General features: G+C 36.9%; 1 protein-coding gene across 1 annotated transcript in view; it reads right to left on the bottom strand.

Annotated features, from left to right (window-relative positions):
- Positions 1 to 4,659: 4,659 nt before the first annotated feature.
- The window catches only part of LOC126187829 (uncharacterized), a 161,452-nt gene continuing 145,376 nt past the window's right edge, over positions 4,660 to 20,735 (bottom strand). The window contains exons 4-5 of the mRNA XM_049929130.1: positions 14,839 to 14,994; positions 4,660 to 5,628 (exon numbers count right to left, since the gene is read on the bottom strand). Coding sequence (XP_049785087.1) covers positions 5,485 to 5,628; positions 14,839 to 14,994 — 300 coding nt within the window. The 3' untranslated portion in view covers positions 4,660 to 5,484. The remainder of the gene's footprint in view (positions 5,629 to 14,838; positions 14,995 to 20,735) is intronic.

Genomic DNA, 20,735 nt, shown 5'->3' on the forward strand with positions numbered 1-20,735 from the left:
CGTTGGTCTCTATATTGTGGTCATATCCAATTTTTTAATAAGATTACAGGATAGTTCTAGATCTTAAAGGAATTCAGTGCAGGAAACTATTTGGAAAAAACACCGAAAACAACTTTAACCGACTGTTGTCACTCCACCTGTTAATTCAGAATGTATTCCTGGGGGATAGATGACTCCACCTGGGCCCCATGGCAACTTTTCTTGTGCACTGGCAGACCAGTAATTCTCTTTAAATTTCTTCTGAGTCTTCCCAAGAGGAAAAAGTCTCAATATTTACTGTTACCCATTCTGAGGCCTCCCCTAAAAGGTACCCCCCAGCAAATTCAATCTTCTTGGAATCTTCCGAATTTTTTGGCAAAGCTTGGTTAAATCTTTTTAAGAAATGGGTTTGATGTACACCTTCGTCCAGCTTAAATTTAGGGAATTGTCTAGATAACCTTGAATTGGCTCCCCATTGTAAATCAGTCACCACTTCACTAGTTAACACAACATTACACAGAGTTACCCTTCTTTTCTAAAATGGGTTCAAATGGTTCTGAGCACTATGGGACTCAACATCAGAGGTCATCAGTCCCCTAGACTTAGAACTGCTTAAACCTAAGGACATCACACACATCCATGCCCGAGGCAGGATTTGAACCTGCGACCGTAGCAGCAGCGCGGTTCCGGACTGGAGCGCCTAGAACCGCTCGGCTACTGCGGCCGGCCCTTCTTTTCTACTTTAACTTGGATAAGCTTAATCTCTTTCCACAGGCCGGCCATATGCTTCCTGTTATCATTAAGTTCAGAAGAAGGAATAGGTGATACATTCCCGGATGTTATTTTATTGGTAACTTTTCGATTTATAATTTCCCCAAATTGTTTCTCCAAACCAGTTACATTTATAAAATCAGAGTTAGCTATGTCCACTTTGAAATTTCTTTCTGCATTATCTACCCATGTATTGACATCTGTAATTTGCGACTGAATGGCTGGTATTAACTCATTCTGCTTATCTACACTCTCTTGCAAAGTATATCACCCTGCCTTACATCATTATACTTAATACTGTACACTTTTTCAAAGGATCCTAACTTTTCAATAAGTTCCGATTCTACACAATTACATTTGTTTTCAAGTTCTAACCTGTTTGACAAATCCTGAAAGGTATCATTCTGTTTCTGACTACTGTCGGTAAACACAATTTATGTGAATAGTCAAAGAGTTTGTCAACTCATTTTTCAGATTTACTTTTAAATTCTCTACTTTAGTACTTATAGCGTCAAACTCAGTCTTCAAAGCGCCCATGCCTTCACGCAGATTACTAAATTCTTCGCTCTGAGAGTCGACCTTGGCACTTAACAAACCCAAATTTGTTGTTTGAATATTTAGAGTTGCCCTCTAAGCATTTAAAGCTTCACTCTAGATATTTCATTGAGAATTTACTAAGCCTAGTTCTTTACTTAGAGTGGCACTTTGAGCTTTGATTAAATTTAACAACTCAGCCCAGTCAGGCACTTCTTTGTTAATTTTCATGGCCATAGCTGGGTCTTGAGTTTCCCCAACCTGTTGTATATTTTCCATACTCTTGTATCCTTTAGCTCTTGTAAGCTTTTAAAACTAACTTTAAATATGATAACTACGCAAATAAAGTTCACACAACAGTATCTCGTTCCGTTTCGTCATAAAGTAACAGAATTTTGTTTCACACTCACCCGGCATAGAATTCTCATAGCATAGGTGAGCAGATGTGGAGGCAGGTCAGCACCGGTGAACAGCAACTGGTGCCGTCGGCGTCGGATGTATGTTGGTTTCCGCGTCTTCATCCCCGCAACGTGTGTGAGAGCTGTATGCTCCCTGCACTGGATCTTCTTGGTTGAAGCATTCTATGCATATTTCTTCTTGACAAATATGTTGAAAACTTCTTTGCTCCTTTATCGTTGTGAATTTTTCATGTCTTCACCATTTTTCATTCAAATTATGCTCCATTAGATACTTGAACATATTCCAATGTCTCAGAGTAAATTCCTTGTCGTATTATGTATGGTTGCTATTGCAACACACAACAGATTCTTTTCAGATTCTTTTCTCATTTTTGACTGAAAATTCCTGTTTTTTGGTCCTTTCACACAGGTTGCCACGTTCTAACATGTTGTGATGACTTAAATTGTGAAAGTAGACATACAAACTTTACGTTTCGTCAAACAACGATGTCTCTGACTTTCAAGCACAATAAAAATTCTCACTTTCAACATAATATGTAAGTTCAGTAAGTCTCTCGTACATTTGTATGTTAGAAACAATTGGTTTACATTCAAAAGAAAGTCTGCTTAGACACCATAACTTTCAGAAAAAGGGACTGAAAAAAAGTCTTGCCTTTCACAATGCTGAGTCAAGAGTGTACAAGAGCACTTTATCAACTTTTCTTGTTTCACATAACAATAGTCAATGACACAATAAGCACAGTGCTGCATACTGATTCCATTGTTCTTCCTTACACACTCACTAACATATCTATGAGTTGTCTGACAGGTACTTGCCGGTGCCATTCAACCGCCGCGTCTACTTTCTTACTGCAACTAATTCTAAACCTGTACACACAAGCACGTCATGCAGTAGGTAGGATTTTAGCATCCCACACACTTATCTAGAATATTGTGTGTTCGAGACGGTAGAGGGCTGAGTGGTTCTAGAAATTACACAGAAATTCTCGAATCACTACAACATGAATGTGTGGTCTTTGTTCTTTCAGACATTTCCAAAAGAACAGACATAACACAAAATCTGTGGCTGGGAGGGGGGGGGGGGTGGAAATGATGATATCAACTGCATTGAGAGTTTCTGTGGAATCACAGGCAATGAATGAATATATGTGCCAGATGAGGACATGTACCTGGAAATGTTCAAAAGAACAGGCACCACGCATTCGAATAATTGATTTGCCTTGATGGGCAATGAGTCCACAAACTTCTTGTGGATGCACATTTATGTTCAACCTCCAGCAGAAATCTAAATTTAGTAAGCATGAAGGACATGGACGGGAACTGCAGATAGGTAGTGTTAGGTGGAAATGTAAGCTGGCAGGGGGCATGTCAAGAGAGTCATGCATTTGTGATAAACACTGTGTCCAGATGGTGCAGTGGTTAATGTGATTACCTAGTAAGCAGGAGAGCCCAGGTTTGAGTCCGAGACCAGCACAAATTTTCACTTGTCACAGCTAATTCCACATAAAGTCCTGACATAGCTGATATCATTAGTTACTTCCCATTCCTTTCCTCTCCACCCTCCACCTTGAAATTACATAATATGTATCACAGCTGGAGGTTTTGTGTGGGGTCTGTTCTTTCAGAAATGTCTAAAAGAACAGACATCACACATTCATATAATTGATTCGTCTCAATCGGCAATGAATCCACAACCATCAGTACAGATGCATATTTGCATTTGACCTCCGGCAGGAATCTAAAATTAGCTAGCATGAATGATGTGGATGGGACTACAGACAGGTGGTTCTAGGTGGGAATGTGAGTCAGTAGGGGAGCATGTTGAGATAGTCCATTCATTTGCGATAAACATCATATACAGATGGTGCAGTGGTTCACTCATCTGCCTAGTCAGCAGGAGATCCCAGGTTCTAGTCCCAGTCCAGCATACATTTCCACTAGTTTCTGCTGATTCCGCATAAAGTCCCAATGCACCTGATATCATTAGTTCCTTCCCATTGCTTTCCTTTCCACCTTCCATCCTCAATTTAAATAATTCATTTTGAAATGTTCAAAGTCCAGTGCATTGCTGTCCAACCAATGTTGCTACAGAATACATAGATATGGCAATATAGGATGACAACGGCAACAGTTACATTTCTCATATGATTGTTTTAGGAGATTTCAACAAAGATTTTAAAACCAAACCCCAAAATGCAATTTTACTATGTTTTCCCTCCAAAGGGACATTACCATAAATAAGCCAAGGCACTACAAGAGCTAATATGTTTATCAACATTGTTTTTGCCAACCTCAATACACAATGGAGTACTGTTCATTATTTCTTGTCATCACTTACAAATTTGGTTCAAATTTAATACTTAATTAATCATTTTAATTTATTTTTCAATTTTCATATGAACTACTAAACCCACATTTGACTCCAGTCTCACTTGATCATAGGTGGAAATGTTCTGATCTGGTAAACATCTACTCACTCTCACCTTAAAGGCACCAATGTTGTAGTTATAAATTTTGGGGATGGTTTTTTATTATTTTTTCGGGAAGTATTTATTAGTACTTACAGTATTGATGAGAATTTAAATCCCTGGACTAAATTTTGAAATTTCATGTGGTTTAAAGTGAAGAATCAATCAGACTTCAATATCCATTACTCAATTTCTACCATATTTAAATTACTTTAATTAGTATAATTTAAAAACTTAATTGATGACTAAGCACACAGGATTGCAAAAAATTATTCTCACTGATCTTTCAACTCTGAGTCAGCTAACTCAAACATTATTGAACAATCAATTTTAAAAACGTTTACATAATTGGTGTTGCTAGGTACCATAGCAAGTTAATACAACTCCATAATAAATAATGCATGTGAAAAATTACAATAGCAACTACAAAATTACAGAAAAAATTTAAACATTCTCCGAAGTGTTTGACGCTATCTTGCCTGTATCAACAACCAAACAAGAGTCGCAATTACTGGGATGGACGAACTATCTATACACATAAATAAAGTTTGTAAGGAACCCTCACAGTGTGAGTCCTAGTCGCACTTGGCCAATTTCCTTTTTTTTTTTTTTAACAGTATACAACAGTCCAGGGCTGGGGGTCTAGACCTGCAGGTATGGAGTATTTTTAATATTTTTGAACACAAACGGCAACTTGATATTTGCCATAAAAAAGATCTAGTTATGATCTTATTGAAAAGCTATGTTATACTGACTTTTACATCATTAGATCCTATCGGAAAGCTACATTATACTGACTTTTACATCATTTTCTTGAAAGAAGAACACCTAACTAGGCTGTATTTTCCTGCTTCGCCTGAGAGCTGTGGGTTGGAGGTAGGGGTTGGCATGACACCCCCCCCCCCCCCTCCCGCTGCCCCCAGGTTTTGGCACCGTTACACTCATACAGTAGTCTGTAAAACTGTGTTGAAGAGGCTTCTGTACAAGACTTTTTGTTTCACTTAAACATTAGGGTCATTTATAGTAACAGAATTTACAACAGATGCAGTCAGTGCTGCTATTTCTACATTATTGTAAAGCTAAATTAACATTGCAAATTAACAAAACCAGCTATGAAAGCATAAAAGTATTAATTACAATTTTCACAAAGTCTAGAAAGATATTGATGATCTTTATAGTCGCTATGTATATACCGCTCACTGACAGAGAGCAACTTCTAAAACAATAAAAATCTTTCTTCATTTACTAGCAACTTTAAAACATCTCAGTGAATCTTTAAGATAATTTCTAGAATGTATCATAAATAAAGCTGTTCACTTTTGTGGAGGTGTCGTTCCTTTGACAGTTGTACGATGCATGACACGTAGTCCAACTTCGCTGTGTGGAAGCTGTGTTTCGGGGCTGGCTTCATGACCAACAGCAAGATTGTCAGAAATGATGAAATCTCCTGCCTCCCACTGTAAAAAACATGTTAGTTGTTTAGTCATCACAAGCATTTAACTGTCAATCTTTGTGGTGGTTTCTGTTTTCATGTTGTCAAATTTGGTTGTACTGAGACAAAATGTTTTAGTTATATTTTCCTTAAAGATCTTTTTATATGTTATGATACAAGACTAAAATTCAGTTATCTGTTCATATAACGGTACTTCAGAACACTGTTTCAATTTAGAGAAAGATGATAATTACTTGCACTTGTCTGAGTATGAGTTGATATTTATACCATCAGGTTAAGGGGAGTTTACAGGGCCTATGCGGGCAATGTTAAATTAGTCTACTTCATGTACCTTTATCTCTAGAACCAATGAAGATAACACTGTACAATTTTTACAGCTATCTTATCCATGTTATTTATGTCTACTGAACCAGAATTAAGAGATGAGGTACAAAAGAAGGAGAGATATATATGTATTTTCAATTATGCTATTTTTTATTAGAAATAATTGTACACACAATGCCCTAGATGGCCTTCTATTCAAGTTAGTGCTATGGTTGTGCTTCAGTAGGTACAATATATATTAATGAAATAGGCGTCAAAGTTTCATGTAGCTGTCACAAGTAGGTTTTGATATAAAGGAACATAAAGCATAAAAAATGTACATAATATTCTAGGGCATGTTTTGTAAAATGTGGAAATTTTCAAATTTTTGCCTGCAAACTCCCCTTAAAATGGTAGACACTATTATTAACAATGTACTTAAGGTGTTTCTCTAAAATGTAATGCTAAGATATATGAAGTCAGCTGCAAACAATAACACAGACCACCTTTTTCTTCTCTAGTGAAATGGTCTGAGCCTATGTCTAAATGTAGTGTGTTTTAAAACAATGGAAAATTCAGGTAGGAATGTCAGTAATATGAAAAGGGCAGACTGCTACTCACTTAAAATGTCATCTTTGTGGTGAGTATCAAACTATACTTTTCAACAATTTGAGAGAAGGAAAGTTGCTACTCACCATTTAGCAGAAGTGCCAAGTTGCGATAGGCACAATAAAAAGATTCACACAATCCTAGCTTTCGGCCATTAAGGCCTTTGTCAGCAGTAGACACACATACACACACGCACACACGCACACACACACTCACGCAAACGCAACTTGCACACACATCTGCAGTCTCAGAGAGCTGAAACAGTAAACACTTCCTGGTTATACATGACCAGATAACTTCACTGTCATACAGAATTTTCACCTCAACAGAGAGAATATTTTGCTGTTCCACAAACATTACAGTTTACAAACAATCCTTCCAAATCACGAGAAGATTTAGGTTAAATGTAGAGCTCTGCATTTTGTGGAAGATTCCTGTTTGGCCACACTCCATTAATACTAGACAGGACCATGGTATTGGCAAAATGTAATTATTCCCCTCCTCTATTAGCCTTAACATGTGAGTAATAATAGCTGCTATACTGATATTCATGCAGATTCCATAGCTAAGGTGTTCTAAACCACACTGTTCAGTCAGTCACTGTGATGACACATGCCACTCCAGAGGAGTGATGTATATCCCTACATCTTCTTACCAAAAAATGATACTTGTGAATGAAAACTAGGAAATAAGAATTTCGTAGTTAAAAGCACAGATATTGTTTAGAATTGTTATTTTTATTTGCTGCATAAAAACAGTTCTTTTAATATACATCAGCACTGGATATGCTCCCAGAAGAGAATAATAATGAATAAAAGTGTTCAAAAGCAGAATTTCTGGGCCATCAAATCCAATTCTGGTAATGCTGATCCCTCCAAAAAGCAATTTACGAATGCTCTTTTTGTTATTCAATACTGTCTTGGTCTTAACTGTATTAATTAGCTACTTCGACAGGTCTATGTCTTCTTAAAGTCGTGTCCTGAAATGTGGCACATTCTGTTTGATATTTTGTCCACTCTACCTGGAATAGCTTTTCACTCTATCTCCCCCCCCCCCCCCCCCCCTCACCGTCTATCTCTATAATATCCTGATTAGACCCTATGCTCCTTCACCCATTTCACTAGCCTATGGTTTCTACTCTTGTGACCGTACCTGCAAGACTTGCCCAGTGTATCCTTGTACTGCCACCTGCAACAGCCCTGTAACTAGCAAAAGATTATTATCTAAGGCATAGCTACATATTATAACAAATCTGTTTTACACGGAACTTTTAACAATAGGTTACAATTCCTAACCTGATTGACAAAATCTGGGATTCCGTTTCTTTCTCCAGCTATGTTCTATCCAAAATTGCAAATATGATAAAGGAGACTAAGGGATTGATGTATTGTATGGGAATATTCATTTAAAATTTCATTCTTTTTCTATAATATTTTGGAATTTTATTTTCACCTTTGATTTTAAAGAAGTTATTGTACTATAAATCCCATTCATCTCCTTCGACTGTAATTGGCATATCTTTATCAGTTGGTCATGAAAATTACATTTCAAAATCATGTTCAACAGTGTGCAGTTATTTTATAACTATAAGTTTTGTTTACTTGATCCAGAGTCATGTTTGTGGGAGATGTGAACTCAAACATGCAGAAAAAATGTATAAAATTTAATTTGCTTATTTCCTGGTTTTAGGAAGAATGAGATTTTCATGCTATAAAATATATTGTTGGTATTATACACCAAAGAGTAAGACAGTCTTTGATTAGGTTTCAAGGAAAGCAGTGTTGGTTTGGAACTGGATGCAGAACAGTCTTGTCTTTGGTTTTAGAGTGGACTTACAGTTTTGGTCTGAATACTGTGAACTAACTGTGTAACATGTACTTCATTTGCATCCTTTTTATTTAATCTTGTGACTATTAATGGGATACAGAACTGAAGCACAATTCAATCTCATCAAACTGGTATCATACAGAAAGGACCAAGACTTTCTATAGTGAAATTCAAAAAGTTTAAATCATGAAGCTGATCGTTTGAAAATGTTGGAACTGGAAATAAACCACAGTGTCTTCATACTGTGACTTATGACTTATACTTAAAAAATCCAAACCTGAGAAATCATTCCCTAGGATCATCGAGATGATGAGTATTAAAAGTCTTTTTGGTTGAGCAACAACCATTATTGAACTGGTATTCTGCACCTCTGTTTGCCATTACATTCACTCAGCATTTACAGGTCATACAATCCTGATAAATAAATGTAAATACATCATTTATTAATAACAAAAGAAGGGTCAGCATTGGTCACTGAAGTAGAAATCTTTATTTCTGTTGCAACACAATTTCAATCATGCATGATGATCACCAGTGTTGTAGATAAAACAAAAATAAAATAATCGCACTGCACTGTAACATACACATCTGCCCAACTATGCAAGCAGTAAGAACACATAGAAGAGATCATTTGCCTCAATGAATGCAATAGGGCTAGCTCCTTACAGCAACCTACGAACGGCAGTGACCTCTCCAGTGATCATTATTACACAATCTTTTATTAATGAAAATAGAGGGCACAATGGAATATAGTATCTAATCCATGCACACATCAAGAACCTTAAACATAAAGATCTGCAGGATTAATAGTAAAATCATAAAAGCCTCAGTGCTCACACCTTCTGGCCTGTGTTTCTGGAACCATGTCCCAATGTATGTGGTGTAGCATGAGCCATACTAGAACATAGTATTGCAACCATTATGTTAACGTAACACTGAAATAATTCCAGTGAAATCAAAAGAATTGGTTTTCATGGTTAGGCCCTTTGACACTAATTTTTATATTCATACAGTTCCAAATGCCTATATGACAGATACAGTTTAAAATACAATGTAGGTATAAAAATACACAACACTGTGTAAAAACTTTTAAAAAACCAAATTACAAATTCATTATTACTCAAATTTTAGTAAAGTGATTGTACTCACATGCTCTGGCATTAATTTTGACACTCGCACATTTTTGAATGACGTATGACAACCATGTAGATATAAACAGATATACAACAAAATTCAAAATCTTTTAAAAACAGCACAGAAAATTCTCTTAATCATATTTAGGTAATGTGACTCTAACATCATGTATTGCCATAATGCGCTCTTGGGGTTTGAATCTGGAGAATGACTACTCCCCTTTACTTCAACTAAGACTTAGTTACAACATAACACTACAGTTTGCTGTTATTAAATGTTTCTTATCTGGACAAAAAAGGAAACACAGAGTATCCAGAATGAGATTTTCACTCTGCAGCGGAGTGTGCGCTGATATGAAACTTCCTGGCAGATTAAAACTGTGTGCCCGACCGAGACTCGAACTCGGGACCTTTGCCTTTCGCGGGCAAGTGCTCTACCAACTGAGCTACCGAAGCACGACTCACGGCCGGTACTCACTGCTTTACTTCTGCCAGTACCTCGTCTCCTACCTTCCAAACTTTACAGAAGCTCTCCTGTTCGCAGGAGAGCTTCTGTAAAGTTTGGAAGGTAGGAGACGAGGTACTGGCAGAAGTAAAGCAGTGAGTACCGGCCGTGAGTCGTGCTTCGGTAGCTCAGTTGGTAGAGCACTTGCCCGCGAAAGGCAAAGGTCCCGAGTTCGAGTCTCGGTCGGGCACACAGTTTTAATCTGCCAGGAAGTTTCAAACACAGAGTAGTTCTGTATGGTCCTTCCAAACAGATTTTGTTCCTGCATGGTGTTCTGCTGCATTGGCTACATACAAACTATCTCCATCACCTCACAGAATTTGTGATATTTTCCTTTTTCAGCCTTAGGCAACAATTTTAAATGTGATGTCAGATCAAGGGAGGGCATGGCCAGTAGCAATAAAATGAGCTGCAAAATTAGATACGTCTACCATATCCCTCCTATGCAATGTCACATGCTCACAGGATCTCACTTCACGCCTTCTTACAGTTTATCCAACATAAATGACATGCAGAACACACCAATCTGTTTACACCTGAGTCCTGCAGCTGCTCATATTTATGAAGGTTATTAATTACTGGACAACCCAACATATTTTCAGTGGATAGTGTCACACTAATATTCTGTTTTTTAAAAATTATAGTTATTCCTATGCTGACAACACCGTAATATGCTTAAGTAACAATTTTTTTTTTTTTTTTGCTCCTTCACTGTTTTATGTGTTTGGTTGTTATTGTATTGCTCATATTTTTGGCAACATTGTTATAAATATCCATCGCATACTGCATTGGGTAATTATTATTTCTGGTTATATACTGTATCACTTTTGATTCTTTGTCATGATTTTGTATGAAAAGTGGTAACCTAAACAATCTATCAAAAGAAAAGAGGAAGAGAGCTTTCTTGTGTTGGTTTAGATGCTGGAATGCGACAATGTACTGTACCTAAAGACATTCCAACAAGATACATAAAAATGATTCCATTTAGATCAAAATTTACATGGGATAAGCATAAAAATTTTAATGAGGCAAACATGCTCATAACCTCTTTTTACTGCACAAGCTGACACAAATTATTAGTAAAAATTTATTAATTTCTGCAGACTTTGCCTTCTTTCAGTCACAACTGCTGTGTGCAGTACTATTTCGGAATAACTCAATGGGTTCATGTACCATCTTCAAGTGGCAGAAGAAAGCAGCTGATGTCTATTAAGTTTTTGTATGTCCATCGTTTGGACTGGAGATTTGGGAGACCACAGCCGTTCACAATTGTATGAAAATGAAATGCCTGCAGCTGTCCTATTTTATTTACTGTGTAGCTATCAGCTTTGGTGCTTCAATGTGCCATTTTCAGGCCTTAGTTGATGCTGAAGGGGTTATATATGGATCATGATAACCCCTTCAGTATCAACTGAAGGCACTGAAGCACCAAAACTGATAGTTAGACAATATATAAATTCATAAGGACAGCTGTAGGCATAGGCATTTCATTTTCTTACAATAGTATATATTTAGTCTAACGCCGAGACAAGGGTGTAAAAATCACTTTAAAGAACTCAAGAAAATAACATTGCATGGTATGCATGTCAACAACTGGTTACTATAAGCTACAGAAAATGTTACCAATTTTAACTTAAGATCCCAAGTCCATCTCCATAATACTCAAAACATCTTAACATAGATCTTCAGAATTCAAGACCGAAATTAACACAGAAGCTCAGAAGCCTATGTTTGAATTTCTGTAACACACTCCCGAAGACAGTGAGTGATCTACCAATGAATGGTTTTGAACATACTAGAGAAATGTGTTTCAAATGTATGCCATACTATTCAACTGACGAGTTTCTAAGCAGTGGCATACAGGAGATATGTGATGTTGTTGTTGTGGTGGTCTTCAGTCCTGAGACTGTTGGATGCAGCTCTCCATGCTACTATATCCTGTGCAAGCTTCTTCATTTCCCAGTACCTACTGCAGCCTACATCCTTCTGAATCTGCTTAGTGTATTCATCTCTTGGTCTCCCTCTACAATTTTTACCCCCCACGCTGCCCTCCAGTACTAAATTGGTGATCCCTTGATGCCTCAGAACATGTTCTACCAACCGATCCCTTCTTCTAGTCAAGTTGTACCACAAACTCATCTTCTCCCCAATTCTATTCAATACCTCCTCATTAGTTATGTGATTTACCCATCTAATCTTCAGAATTCTTCTGTAGCACCACATTTTGAAAGATTCTATTCTCTTCTTGTCTAAACTATTTATCATCCATGTTTCACTTTCATACATGGCTACAATCCATACAAATACTTTCAGAAACGACTTCCTGACACTTAAATCTATACTCAATGTTAACAAATTTCTCTTCTTCAGAAACGCTTTCCTTGCCATTGCCAGTCTACATTTTATATCCTCTCTACTTTGACCATCATTAGTTATTTTGCTCCGCAAATAGCAAAACTCCTTTATTACTTTAAGTGTCTCATTTCCTAATCTAAATCCCTCAGCATCACCCGACTTAATTAGACTACATTCCATTATCCTCGTTGTGCTTTTGTTATATCTTATACCCTCCTTTCAAGACACTGTCCATTCCATTGAGCTGCTCTTCCAAGTCTTTTGCTGTCTCTGACAGAATTACAATGTCATCGGTGAACCTCAAAGTTTTTATTTCTTCTCCGTGGATTTTAATTCCTACTCCAAACTTTTCTTTAGTTTCCTTTACTGCTTGCTCAATATACAGATTGAATAGCATTGGGGAGAGGCTACAACCCTGTCTCACTCCCTTCCCAACTACTGCTTCCCTTTCATGTCCTTCGACTCTTATAACTGCCAACTGCTTTCTGTACAAATTGTAAATAGCCTTTTGCTCCCTGTATTTTACCCCTGCCTCCTTCAGAATTTGAAAGAGAGTATTCCAGTCAACATTGTCAAAAGCTTTCTCTAAGAAATGCTAGAAATGTAGGTTTGCCTTTCCTTAATCTTTCTTCTAAGATAAGTCGTAGGGTCAGTATTGCCTCACGTGTTCCAACATTTCTACAGAATCCAAACTGATCTTCCCCGAGGTCGGCTTCTACCAATTTTTCCATTCGTCTGTAAAGAATTTGCATTAGTATTTTGCAGCTGTGACTTATTAAACTGATAGTTCGGTAATTTTCACATCTGTTAACACCTGCTTTCTTTGGGATTGGAATTATTATATTCTTCTTGAAGTCTGAGGGAATTTTACCTGTCTCATACATCTTGCTCACCAGATGGTAGAGTTTTGTCAGGACTGGCTCTCCCAAGGCCGTCACTAGTTCTAATGGAATGTTGTCTACACCCGGGGCCTTGTTTTGACTTAGGTCTTTCAGTGCTCTGTCAAACTCTTCACGGAGTATCATATCTCCCATTTCATCTTCATATACATCCTCTTCCATTTCCATAATATTGTCCCCAAGAACATTGCCCCTGTATAGACCCTCTATATACTCCTTCCAACTTTCTGCTTTTCCTTCTTTGCTTAGAACTGGGTTTCCATCTGAGCTCTTGATATTAATGCAAGTGGTTCTCTTTTCTCCAAAGGTCTATTTAATTTTCCTGTAGGCAGTATCTATCTAATCCCTCGTGAGATAAGCCTCTACATCCTTACATTTGTCCTGTAGCCATCCCTGCTTAGCCATTTTGCACTTCCTATCAATCTCATTTTTGAGACATTTGTATTCCTTTTAGCCGGCTTCACTTACTGCATTTTTGCATTTTCTCCTTTCATCAATTAAATTCAGTATCTCTTCTGTTACCCAAGGATTTCTACTAGCCCTTGTCTTTTTACCTACGTGATCCTCTTGCTGCCTTCACTATTTCATTCCTCAAAGCTACCCATTCTTCTTCTACTGTATTTCTTTCCCCCATTCCTGTCAATTGTTCCCTTATGCTCTCCCTGAAACTATGTACAAACTCTGGTTCTTCCAGTTTATCCAGGTCCCATCGTAATACGTAATAAGCAGCCAATAACTACCTATAAGTGTATGATATTAAAATATAAGCATTTACACTTGTTTCTGCATGGTACCTAGTTAAAAAATAATTACATGTGATACTACCATATGTGGTTAATATAACGTATTATTATTATTATTATTATTATTATTATTAACACTGAATAGTAACACATTCTGTATGATTATTGTATTATCAATATTATTTTAGCATATATATCTACTTGTTCTACACACACATATTTATGTAATTATATTTTACAGTTTTAAGTACTGAACACAAAGACAAAGCCAATTTCATAGAAAATGTACCAAAAGGCAAACAAAGATTTTGTTCTATTCAGAACAAGAGCCAGACTTTTACCAAGAATGAATGACTAGACAACACAAAACAGCATTTTCTACAAGGGAATAAAAATTGTGCAACAAACTGTCCAAGGACACCAATAAAGGCAATTAAAATCCAAATATTTAAAAAGTCAGTTGAAACAAATTCATAATACTGTTAACAACTATATAGATAACACAGAGTGGGAAACAGTTAAAAATCAAAATAATTTAATAATAAACAACAGTCATTTTATAGAATATGGTCATAACTTAATGAATCTAAATATAAAATCCTATACCCAGGATCTATGCTGGATATTTGTAAGTGCTTTGAGTTTTCTTGAGCTCAATGTCTCATTCACTGAGGTGAGATTCTGGCTCATCTTTTTCAGATGAGCAAAGTGGACAACACAAACAATTCAGTAGAATGGCAGAAGTATTGCAAGGTCCTGAAGCCCGCTGAAAGAGAAGAGAGAGATAAAATCAATCTCTCTCAAAAGGTTCAGGAGTGATATATGAAATTTCATGCTTACCTTGTGAGAATATTGTATTTTTCCACCATCCCGAACAAATTCGTTATGTATGTCTCTCGTAATGCGATCAAATTCTTCCTCTGTAGCAAAACGCTCATTAGGAGTTCCTTTGTCCCACAGATAATTATTTGTCATACCAAGATGAAAACAAAGAACCTAAAGAGAAATGTTACACATTACGTGAGTAATTTCTTAATGAAACTACGAAGATGCTGTAGTATAATCCTGACTGAATAAATGAATTAGTGATGCACACTTCCACCTGAAGTGTTCCAAATCAAATATACTGAAACTTATTTTATAAATCAAATGTGAAGTAAAGCATGGCTTACACTCTATTTTTCTCCTTTAAAGCAGTTATTAAGAGGATAATCATTTTTTATTAAAATGAAGTATTTCAGAATAAAATCAATCTGCATTGCAAACTTAGTTAATGTCAGTAACACATCTCACCCATTTGAGACATCAGCAGATTGTGTAGAAGTAGCTGGATATGAAACCAATCAGTCACATAGCCACATAAAATGGAAGATAGGTACAACAGAAACTGGATATATAATTCATCTGTCATAAAAAGGACACTGTGCTGTATGTGTCTCATACTGCCCTTATTTTTGAAGTGTGGCCCTATTTCATTTTGCTATAGCTGTGTAAGTTGGTATGTTCAAGTTCCACCTCGCATTTTATGTTTTATGATGTATGGATGGATTACATACACATTTAGTGTTATGTCCATTTTCTATTTTATATAGCTATATGATGAATATGTTTCACACCCAGCTACTTTTACATAACCTGATGAAGCCCCCATAAGAGCAAAACACATCATTCACATTAAATAATTTCACAACCAAGACCATTTTTATTCTTAAATACATTCAAAACTGGTTCCTGTAACACCCTGCCACAATGGAATGGTATAATTTTTAAAATGAAGTATTAAATGGTGCTTATGAGTGTGAAGTGTATAGCTTACTTAGACATTTTAAATGTATGTGTGTGCACTACTGATGGCATGATGTGATTGGTATTTGGAAATTTTCTAAACAGGTAGTTTTATCTTCTCTCTGACTATTTATAAACAAATCACAGCACATAAAACATTAATTTTTACCTACTGAAACACCTGAAACACTAATTCTTTTTCTATTTTAATTTGACAAATTAAACTTTCTTTTATGAAAAGACGGGTTTCTTTGTGATGATAAAGTGAATTACAGTCAATCAGTTGCAGAAATGAAAGGAGTATTCATTTCTCCATCTGACTGGCTGTAATTCATTTCATATTTGCACAATGACTCCATTCAACAGTAGCTATATCCAACCATGTTCAAGGTTTTACAACACACGTGTTTATTGTTTAAACCAGTTAGTTCATTGAACAGACAGTTAAAATGTCATCTGTCAAGCGTCTGTACCTAATCTTTAATCTGCAAGTCACAGTGCATAGCAGAAAGTACTTCACATCAGTATTACTGATTTTCTGTCTTATTTCATCAGCATATTGAGTGAATGAAAAATAACTATCTATGTGCCACTGTACATGCCCTAATCTCTCTCTGTCTTATCGTCATAATCCCTGTGTGAAATGCAAAATGGTAGCAACACAGTGGTCACATAGTACTCTTCAAATACAGATTCTCTAAATTAAGCCAGCAGATATAACAAGAACTATGTTGTCTTTCTTCCAAGGATTCCCATTTCAATTCCCTGAGCTGTTACATTAAACAATTTAATGTTATTACATATTTTGAAAACAACCATGATTTGGTACAATAGCTGTACATCACTATATTAAAACTACGAATTTCAGGCAAAAGGCAGATGCAAGGTGACTTAGACAAGATTTCTAACTTGTGTGATGAACGGCTGCTTGCTCTAAATGTAGAAAAATATAAATAAATTCAAATGAGTAGGAAAAACAAACGTGTAAACAGCATCAGCAGTGTACTGCTTGACACAGTCATGCCGATTAAATATCTAGGCGTAATGTTGCAAACCGATGTGAAATGAATCAAGCAAATAAGGATGGAGGTAAAGAAGGTGAATGGTCGACTTCAGTTTATTAGGAGAATCTATGGAAAGTGCAGTTCGTTCCTAAAGGAAACTGCATACAGAAAATTAGTGTGGCCCATACAATACGAGACTGGAATAGAAGGGAGAACCGATAGAGGTACTCAAGGTACCCTCCAGCACCACCGTCAGGTGGCTTGCGGACTAAGGATGTAGATGTAGATGAGTACTGCTTGCATGTTTGGAATTACCACCAGGTCAGATTAAAGGGAAACAGTGAAGTAGTTTAGAGAATCTGATTCAAAGACTTCTATGCTGCTAATGTTCCATATTTCACATAAGGATAGTTGCTGATAAATTCAATCAGGATGCACGTAAAGAGGAGTAGCCCAACATATATTATCTGCGTCTATTGTAAATACATCTGTATTTAAGTTTTATAACAATTTTAATTAGCCTCAAAACATTTTAGGAAGCTAGTAATTCTTACCACAGGTTTTTGTTGTACCTTAATAGAAATCTCATTTTGTGCATTTGCTTCAGTTCTTAAGGGAATAAGCAACTTTTTACTCCACAGATTAAAAGACAATTACCAAGCTTAATTTAAAGTTATCTGTTCACTGTCCTGTAACACATTTCACAGTCCAAAATGCAGCTCCACTGAGAAAGCTGTTCTCAAACACAGGATGAGTTAGTTGACATTCGTAAGCAGATGGAAATCACCCAGACTGCTGTCAAACGGTTGGGGGAATCAGTGCATTGAAACAGCTCCCAAGAGCCATGTACCTATGATACCAATACCAGAGGTACCCCAAGTGGTAATGTCTCCTATGGATCCTATCTCCTCTGCGGAAAGTACAGGATCTGTTGTTACTCGACCACTTGCCTGCAAGTGGCATGTCAATGGTTGATCTGGGATGGATGTACAGGGTGGACAAGGACCTGGGAGGACTCAGGGTGTTGCACCAATTCCCCTAATCAACAATTCTGAGGTGCTGTTATTCACAGAAACTGAAACCGAGTCAGTGGGACTCGCTTCACCTGTTTTGGGGAAATCTGTTTTGTCTGGTTTCAAGATGTGACGAAAGGATAGGATTCTATTAATCATTGGCAGTTCAAACATACAGCAAATGATGGTACCTCTTAGGGAAATGGCAGCAAGGGACAGAAAAGGACACTAGGTGGACTCAGTAGGTAAGGCTGGGGGCCTCATTCAACAGGTTTAAGAGGCTATTCCAGCAGACATTGAGGGAACAGGATGCCACCAATTGCAGATTGTGGCACACATTGGGACAAATGATGTTTGTCATCAGAGCTCCGAGGTCATACTTGCACCATTCCAGTCACTGGCAGAGAAGATTGAGAAGACCAGCCTCGTCCATGCAGTTTAAACAAAGCTCACAATTTGTGGCAATATCCCCAGAACTGATCATGGCCCTTTGGTTCTGTGTCGAGTGGAAGGACTGAGACTTCAAAGGTTCTGCGACAAGCTAAGCTATGACTTCCTGAACTTGCACCATAGGATTGAGGACTGTAGGGTCCCCATAAATGGGTCAGGTGTGCACTACACATCAGAGACTGCTATTCAGGTAGCTCACAATGTGTGGGGTGTATGCAAGGGTTTCTTAGATTAGATGGATCTCAATCCAATTCAGGTAACGATAGACGTTGGAAACCCAGAAGTATCAGTGTAAGATTGAAAAAATGGTTCAAATGGCTCGGAGCACAATGTGACTTAACTTCTGAGGTCATCAGTCACCTAGAACTTAGAACTAATTACACCTAACTAACCTAAGGACATCACACACATCCGTGCCCGAGGCAGGATTCGAGCCTGCGACCGCAGTGGTCACTCGGCTCCAGACTGTAGCGCCTAGAACCGCATGGCCACTTCGGCCGACATATGCCTCCCACAGGTGAGAGTATTAAAATCATAATGGTTAACTGCGAAAGCATCTGCAATACAATAGAATAGATGTTTACCGTCTCTTAACATATCATTTCAAAGTCACTGACTTAATGTACAGGTGACTCGTCAAAACACAAAAACTGGTTTACAGTTTTTCTTAGTAATATAGTAAACTGTACTGGATATGTAATTAATATGCAACTAATAATTTTTCTTAATAAGTAACTAACTTTCAAAAATTAACAGTTCTAACCAATTGCTCTCTCCTGCTCAAATGTTCAGATTATCCTTAATGAATTCTTCTACTGAACAGTAACATTTCTGAACTCATTTCTCATAGAAGGTTTTTTCCAGTGTTTCTATAAGTAAACTGCGCAACTCTCTTCCTTTCACTTTGTTATACATTTTCATACACATATACGGAGTTTGAGCATAAAGGTTTACATGGTAGGTGGGCAGAATAAAATTATTTTGATATCTGCTGTTGTAATCATGTTGAAAATGATTTGCTACAAATGGATAAGGGTTACTATGCACAAAGATAATCAGCTCATAGATGTATAGTGAGGGAATACTTAATATAGTTAGATGTTTTAGAAATGGGTGACATGATTTTCTTCACTCTACATTGTGCATATTTCTAATGACAGTTTTCTGAAGTGAAAATTTGACACACTGTAGTGCCTCGAGAATTTCATGAGAGGACATGGAGTAATTAAATGCTATTCTTTGTTGTGTTAGTGATTGTGACTGTTGAAAAAAAAAAAAATTTTGACTGTAGGCTTTTAACTTACTTCATGTCTTAGCTCTGAACGAAGCAAGACACATGAGATGTCCATAAATTATTTGGTTGTTAAAACCAGGCAATTGTGATTATGTTTAATTGTATCTAATGGGTATTGGTGTACTTGACTTGCAAGAGTTTGTATGCTTACATGAAACTTGTGGAAATTGAGAGAGAGATAGTATTTGTTTGGTTCCTCTAACCAGCATTATTTCTTCGGAGAAGAAGTTGTGGAGATCGACGCAGCCACATATCCAGAGAAGAGGATTGGCTAAATGTTTCAAGTAAGTCAACTTTAGTAAGAGAAGTGTGAGGTCCGCAATCCAGCTTTGCACCACTTCTCGTCGCCAAAATCGTTAGAAAACATGAATTGAGTTACTCCAAAATACAATTCTGTACCTTATTATTGATTCAAAGTAGCTGTGATACACTACTTTTCTTATGTCCATACTGGTTGTATTGTTCAATATCCTCACTGCAAATGTTTGGCTATTTAATTTATTTGCAAGATCCTATATATGTGAGTACCATGGTAGATTTTTATCCAGTTGCATTCCTAGGAATTTCACACAGCTATCTTCCTGCAAATCCTGTTTTTTGTGGTTGATATGAACATTATTTAATTTTGCTTGTTTTGTTTTAAACTGTGTTAACTGAGTCATTTCCATTTTGAACCCATTTAAATCAACTTTATAAAAAAGTACTTAATCCAGTTTGAGGAATTTGGTCAGTACTGTTACTTTCAAATCAGTAGATAAGGCTGGGGGCCTCATTCAACAGGTTTAAGAGGCTATTCCAGCAGACATTGAGGGAACAGGATGCCACCAATTGCATGTGCAAATAAAACTGACACTCAATGTTAAGTGGTAGGTCATTTATGTAAAATGGAAACAGAATGGGAGCTAAGACAGAATCTCGGGGTACGCCTTGTGAAATGGTTTTCCATTTTGAAGTATAAGTTCTTTTATCTGATGATATGACCACTCTGTCTTCCACTGGTTAGGTTGGACTTAAATCATTCTAATACAGTGCCCTAATTCCATATTTTTCCAGTTTACAGAGTAGCAAAGAGTGTTTCACAATAACACAGGCCTTTGATAAGTCACAAAAAATTTCTGTGGCAGGCAGTGAGATGTGCAGAGAGAAGCTAATTTTATCTACAAAATGGTTTATAGCAGACACTCTGGTTTT

The sequence above is a fragment of the Schistocerca cancellata genome, chromosome 5, assembly GCF_023864275.1.
Source record: "Schistocerca cancellata isolate TAMUIC-IGC-003103 chromosome 5, iqSchCanc2.1, whole genome shotgun sequence".
Lineage (NCBI taxonomy): Eukaryota > Metazoa > Arthropoda > Insecta > Orthoptera > Acrididae > Schistocerca > Schistocerca cancellata.